A 7,037-nucleotide genomic window follows, 5' to 3' on the forward strand; every position below is an offset into this window, starting at 1 on the left:
GGTCCACGCGGTCGCCGCCCTATACACAGGCCCCCTCGGTCACCACCCTGTACGCAGCCCCCCCTCGGTCGCCGCCCCGTACGCAGGCCTCATCGGTCGCCGCCCCGTACGCAGCCCTCCTCGGCCGCCGCCCCGTACACAGCCCTCCTCGGCCGCCGCCCCGTACGCAGGCCCCCGCGGCCACCGCCCCGTACGCAGGCCCCGCGGCCACCGTCCCGTACGCTGGCCTACTCGGCCGCCGTTCCGTACGCAGGTCCCCTCGGTCGCCGCCCCGTATCCAGGTCCCCTCGGTCGCCGCCCCGTATCCAGGTCCCCTCGGTCGCCGCCCCGTATCCAGGCCCCCTCGGTCGCCGCCCCGTATCCAGGCCCCCTCGGTCGCCGCCCCGTATCCAGGCCCCCTCGGTCGCCGCCCCGTATCCAGGCCCCCTCGGTCGCCGCCCCGTATCCAGGCCCCCTCGGTCGCCGCCCCGTATCCAGGCCCCCTCGGTCGCCGCCCCGTACCCCTCTCCCTCCCCTTCCCGTCACTATTCCACACCATCCCAACCCACTACAACATTCCCAACTCCCACTTGGAAGCTCCAGATTCCACTGGACTCCCGATTCTCGACCACTTCTGTCTTTACTTCGTCATACATCGTGCATTTCTTGTTTATTATGATGTCGTTGATATGCGATTGTTAATTGGCTCACTCATGGTGATGTAAGTCAATTATATCGGTAAATTTAGGACGATATTATTTTCTGAGAGGCCTTTCGAAAAAAAATAAATTGCATCATGAGACAAGTGCAGTATTTGTCCTTTTGTCTTCACACTTGGTATCCACTTGAACATTGTTCATTTCAATTTTTTGAGTGAACAGGAAAACTGCATTCAATCGGTATATTTTCATGCAATAAGGTGGCTCTGGAGTGAGCATGCACCCATTCTCCTGGGTTTAGCACACTTTCTGCGATCCCTCCCTCCCACCACGACATGGTGTCGTCCACTTGTAATTTAAGCCTTTGTTAAATATCTCCACAGTCCCATGAATTGCATTTATAAATGAGTACAAAAAAGTGGCAAAATATATCAACCCCAAAGGGGCAGTGACCTATGGAGTTTATTTTTTTTTCCTTTGCATGAACGATTGAGATTCCGGTGATGTTGCAGCAATGGATTGTTTTCAAGGCTTTAGCAAAAACAAATGTATCCAAATGAACATTTTATAATGCATCCCTGTATTGGTAGGCCTTGAGGCTGCTGCCCCTGGATGTGGAGATGAGGGAGATCGGTGACTTTCTGGAAAAGGTCCTCGAGGAAAAATGGCAACAAAAACACTACTATCAACTCTTGAAGGGATTGTGTTACACCCAGCACCTGAGGGTAAGGTTAATCCAATTTTGTGCTTCGAAGGGCGACTTTGTTACAAAAAGTGCATTTTCATTTGGAGCAACGATATATTCTCTCAACTGTAAGTCAATAATAGGGTGCTGTCCACCGCGGTTTTATCAAGGTGTCCCAGATGTTTTGAGCATTAGTCCTTTGTCCGAGTTAAATAAGTAGGTGTTGGTGGAGGAAGGATTTGCATAATTTTCGACAGCGATCAAATATTGAAGGTGCTGGGTCAAGATATGGGGTGAAAGAGAAAAGGTCAAACACCAAAGCTAGTTGTGCCATTAAGATGGTGTAATAGAAGAAGAGAGAAGAAGTTAAAAGGGGGTAGAAGTGGAGGTGGAGCTGGGAGGAAAGGAAAGGAAAGGGAGTTGTGCATTGCTGCGTGAACACATCGTCTTCCCTGCTTTTTGAGGTCACATGGTAATGGTCATTTAAGGAGAGATTTTCACAGATTATTCTCACAAATCAAGGAAATGAGGCAATTGTGGGGAAAATGGGTGGCAGTTTTCAGGATCATTCCTTCAGACGACTTGTCAGGGATGGCAAGTCAATTAACAGAAAAATCTTTCTTTAGTTGTTTAAGGTTGTAAAGATGTCTGTCTGTCAATATCGCAGGCACGGTCCGATTCAGTGACCATGGTGAAGATGGGGACAACTTCGGCATCGGATTGACACGTCTCATCAGAAATTGATTTTAAATCCAAATAATCACTGCACAAGTTGCAGAGACCCCTAAGGAATTGAGAGCATGAAATAGACCTTTTAACATGTGCAGGGAGAGTGGATGAACATTGCAAAGAAAAGTGAAAGAAGTATCTGAAACCTTCTCGTGTGAAATTGAGGGCTCGTTATAATCCTCTCTCCATCCACATTTGTTCCTCTTGATCTGACTTGGGGCTAATGCTTGACGTCACCTGCACCCTCACCTGTGCTTCGTTTACCATAGGGGTAAACATACTCTTACCAACATCCAGTGAATAAAATGAATTGTTCATCTTGTCCGCCATTGCAGACGGACACGCCTTCATTCACCGAGAGTAATTCCATTTGACTGGATGCTCCCTTTAGCAGAGGCCTCTGAGCTGTTCGTTTTCTGTTTAATGCCTCAGTTTGAACTGTTAAACTTTTGGAAATAGAAAATGGTATTGAATGGGGAGTGCTGCTAAAAAGTACTTTATTTGACGTAGTGGGTATTACACCATTCAATCTAACACGTTACATTAGTTCTCCGGTAAAAAAATATATTTTTTTACAGAAGAGAATACTTCAGGATTTTATATGTTTTTGGGAACCATTATTTATTTATATAGGCTTTACTCTCTCCTCTATCAACACACAACTTTGAATTATTTATGCATGTACACTTTACCATCACCACGACCTACATACCACCTTTTTGGATTCGCTATATATGCTAGATATCCCTTATTGTCAGGTTTTGTGTGTGTGTGTGTGTGTGTGTGTGTGTGTGTGTGTGTGTGTGTGTGTGTGTGTGTGTGTGTGTGTGTGTGTGTGTGTGTGTGTGTGTGTGTGTGTTTGCAACGCGAGGCTCCACAGCACGAACCAGCAAACCAATTTCGATGAAACTGCAAACATGTGCAATATGTGCTGGGAATGTGCGCGTTTGAATTTCGTTGCCAAGCAACCACCCGTTGCTGTGCAGCAGCCGAAAAACTGCGTACAGTATTTTCAATACTTGTCCTTCAGTTTTGAATGTAGAGAAACGAGATTTCGGAATTAAACACTTTGAGATATTTAGAAAATTTTACTTGAGCCGATTTTTGATTGAGGTTTTATTTTTCAAATGGTAGTCCTTCAAAAATCGGGTGTCTATTTACCGTCATTTTTTTATGAGGGGCTTAGGAAAGTGGGCGGAGCTTAGGGAAAGTGAACGTGGTTGATGAAAAGTGGGAGTGGTGTAGTAAAGTGGGCGTGGCTTATGAAAAATATTGTGTGGTTCAGGAGGTGTGGTCAAACAAGAGCATTGAGAGAAGTTTATCGGGTTTTGTGTGTGCGTGCGTGCGTGCGCGCAACGTGAGGCTCCACAGCACAAACCAGCAAACCGATTATTTTTCAAATGGTAGTCCTTCAAAAATAGGGTGTCTATTTACCGTCATTTTTTATGAGGAATGCCAGTTGGCAAAATACGCAATAGGAAAAATCTTGCCAGGCAGAGGAACAATTGTATGTGAACCAATACGTCTTGGCAATGAATCTTCGTCGGTGGATCGGTCAGAATGAAAAGCATCGTATCCAGCGCTTTGATCCTAGCGAATCCCTCGTCGCCTACCGGCTTGTTTTATTATTATTTTATTTTTGTATACCTTGTTGAGATTCGTAGGAGAGCTAAGAATTATATATTTGAGAGGGAGAGAGAGAGAGAGATGAGAGAACCTTGAATTATATATTTATTTATTTGCACTTTAAAGTCTGCACTACGTCTGTACGTATTTATTTCAATGTAAAAATCTACACGTCCCATATTTAAGGCGTAGTTTGTGGTTGTGTTCTTGATGAGGATTTGCATTCTTGTTTTTAAAAAAAATTTTTTGTAGCAGTAGTTGTTACAATGACCCTTCAATATGGTCTTGATAAACTTGGCAAGAGAACTCATCTTGATAATGAACCAAAACACCTTTGTATATGAAAATTTTCCTTGTATTGTTCATTATAAATGTCAGAATTGTTCAATGCCAGTAAGCTGTAACGATATGAATCTACCCAACTGTTGGTAATACCAATGTGGTACAGAGATGTATAGTACATAGAAATCGACTCCACCGTCATCGATTTTATCCTGAATTGGTTTGAACATGGATGGACATGGGTTTTCAATGAAGAACTAACCAAGAAGCTCTGCTTGTTCTCTTTCCATCTTAGGCACAAGAACATAAAATCTTCTACGAGAATGTCAAGTTTGTCATCACGGAAGAGAGGGTCTGCCGCGTCTGCAGGAAGAAGATTGGAAACAGGTATAAGCTGTGGGATAAATGAGGAAACCCTTGAAGCTTTTGAAAAGTGAATGAGGACATTTGTTATATGCTGTTGTCGCTTTCTTTTCCAGTGCATTTGCAAGATACCCATCCGGCGTTGTTGTACACTATTCCTGCTGCAAGGACCCCAAAGTGTGCCCAATGGAATAGTTGCACGTGGAAGGGACCCTTCCCATTCCTTGGTTGGGTACTTGAGCTTGATACTGCCTTGTTTTCATTATCAAGTTCAGAACTCGTTCGAGAGCGTTCTCATTTAGCTAAAGTGTAAACCAGAACGATCCAGCAGTTTTGGAGGAACGATTTTATTCGGCTCAGAATGAGCCGACTATTTGAGATCTTCCTGGGGGGGGGGGGGGGGGTGGGCGAGACGAAACCGACAAGTTTACAGACAAGACGGATGAACAATAACTTCAGACCTGGATTGAATATGCAACGCGTGACAAGTAAATGGTGATTTTTAACAGTGAATACAGAACAACGGTACATCGCCTAAAGGTTTAGCATTGAACGTTTCGTCGCGCTCTTGGCAGACGAGCCGTTTAACCCTTTTGTATGATGAATGAAAATGTCAGTTTAGATTTAATTTAAAACGTAAAGCTACAATAATGCTGTGTGAATTAACTGCGCATTACAGCACCTTGTACATAATGTTATTTTATTGTCAATCTTGCATTCTGTGAAACCTAATTATAATTTTGGGTCTTTGCTGTAACCTGTACAGCTTGTATTAAACGACTGTATATACACAATCACAGGGGCTCGGTGGTCTAATGGTTCGAGTGTACGCTCTGAGTCCTGGAGGTCAGTGGTTTGAACCCCGGCCGAGTCGCACCAAAGACATTAAAAGATGGTATGTGCTGCTACCTTGCTCTCCTGCAAACTGCAAGTTTTCATATTCAGATACAATCCAAATGTTTGCTATATATTCTACATTCTTGCATATTTAATGAATGACGTTCATTCCCAATGCACCATTATTCTTAAATGTCCCGGAGTGGGAGGTTTTGCCTCCTGCACCTGTTATCTGCCATGAAAAGCAAACTGTTTTGTCAACTGTTGTGGTGAGCACATCCACCTTGTTTAGGACAACTCGGAGGAACGCCCCATGATTTGCCATAAAGATTCTAGTAGACCTTGGATATAGAGCACGATTACGTGACGAGGTTTTTGCGAATTAAAATAAAAGTTTAACATGCTTCTCCCTTTCAGAAAATGTGGGACAACAAAAAAAGAAGTAACAACAATGGACTTGCAATCCTGTAGCGGTACTGCTGTGTCTGGCAGGATTGCCTGGAGGTACACACACTCGCCTCTAAGCTGTCTTGCCTGGGTTCAAATTTCGACCAAGCTATAAACTGTCATCCCAGTGTTTCAGAGGCAAGGTGATAAATTTGTGTGCCATCCCTCGGTTGGACATTAAACTAGAATCTCGTCTGCCGACATTAGTTGATGGATATTCAAGACCCACGGTGTCCTTCACAAAGAGCAGGCGAGCTATTGCCATCGCCATGAACAAGTTTCAAATTCTGACTGCACCCTACAAGTGGCACTGCATCAGCAGCACATGTGTGCCCTCAGACAATGATGCTACCCCACAACCTTGTGCTGCATAAAAAAAATAAGAAGAGAAAGTGGTACTCCTGGGCCAACTTTATTAGCTCTTCTGGGAATCTTAACAAAAAGTATCCACAGATGTAATACCATTTCGGCAGAACATTCTGCCTTTTAACTTATTCATGTAATGCACATCTTGGAGGATGGGGGTGGTGGTGGCAGTGAAGACCTCTGCTTGTGTAAAGTGAAGTAATATGCATGCGCAAACAATGTTATACAAACAGTGTTCGCATCTCTCAGGGCTAAATATTTATCATATTCGGTTACATTTGATACACAATATAATCCTTTATCGTTAAACAATGAGGGTGCAATCACCAGTTGGCTTGTGCAGAAACTGTCACTTGCTCACAAGATAAAGTGTCAGCAGTTCCTTGCTTGAATTAAAAACAATTATTTACAATTTTGAATTTGTACACTTGTGGGGGAATGGGGCTAAATGTAAATAAACAAGATTGTTTCACCCCATTTAGTGCTACGGTCGGTTTGGCTCGAGCCATTTTGTTTTAAAATTGTCAAGTTGCTCACCTGGGAGAAGTTATAGCAAAAAATGTACAAAACATTCTTTTTCACTTTGACAAAAATGGCAAAACGGACAAATGCGAATAAAAGTTTGTATAATCAGTTGCTCATCTAACTCATATTAGCTGCGTTTTCAACTGTTTCTTTATAATGGATTACTTGATGGCATGAAAATGGATTTTGGTCCCATTTGGAGACAAACCTGATCCCAGGTAAAGACTACTCTGTGCTAGTTGGTAGTGCTTTAAATTCCTCACGACTCAAATATAGTTCAGTAGTCTTGATGCATAACAAAAGTACATTTTTTATATATATATATATATATATATATATATATATATATATATATATATATATATATATATATATATATATATATATATATATATATAAATATATATATATATATATATATATATATATAGTCATTCATGTTGTTTACAAACGATATGTTCGTGTTGATTTGTATATTATATTTTAAATGATCATTTCCCACAACACGCTTCAAAGGTGACCGAATGGCATTCCTTTCC

At 42.7% G+C, this 7,037-nt stretch overlaps 2 protein-coding genes across 6 annotated transcripts in view; one reads left to right on the top strand and one right to left on the bottom strand.

Moving 5' to 3' along the window:
* VPS39 (VPS39 subunit of HOPS complex) overlaps nt 1–5,118 on the top strand; it is a 53,803-nt gene extending 48,685 nt beyond the window's left edge. The window contains exons 23-25 of one of the 2 annotated variants that reach the window (XM_085858350.1): nt 1,229–1,363; nt 4,256–4,347; nt 4,440–5,118. In XM_085858350.1, coding sequence (XP_085714476.1) covers nt 1,229–1,363; nt 4,256–4,347; nt 4,440–4,518 — 306 coding nt within the window. In that variant the 3' untranslated portion in view covers nt 4,519–5,118. Of the gene's footprint in view, nt 1–1,228; nt 1,364–4,255; nt 4,348–4,439 lie in introns of those variants that run through there. The other variant, XR_015052011.1, reaches the window with a different exon arrangement.
* An 885-nt stretch (nt 5,119–6,003) lies between these two features.
* Nucleotides 6,004–7,037, bottom strand: part of LOC147012100 (1-phosphatidylinositol 4,5-bisphosphate phosphodiesterase beta-4-like) — a 203,532-nt gene continuing 202,498 nt past the window's right edge. For all 4 annotated transcript variants that reach the window (XM_085858348.1, XM_085858349.1, XM_085858346.1 and 1 more), the window contains one exon: nt 6,004–7,037. This exon is cut by the window's right edge and continues 873 nt beyond it. The gene's annotated coding sequence lies outside the window, so the exon portion shown is untranslated.

Source organism: Eptatretus burgeri, chromosome 15, assembly GCF_056783735.1.
Source record: "Eptatretus burgeri isolate ZD-2024b chromosome 15, Ebu_testis_v1, whole genome shotgun sequence".
NCBI classification, from domain to species: Eukaryota; Metazoa; Chordata; class Myxini; order Myxiniformes; family Myxinidae; genus Eptatretus; species Eptatretus burgeri.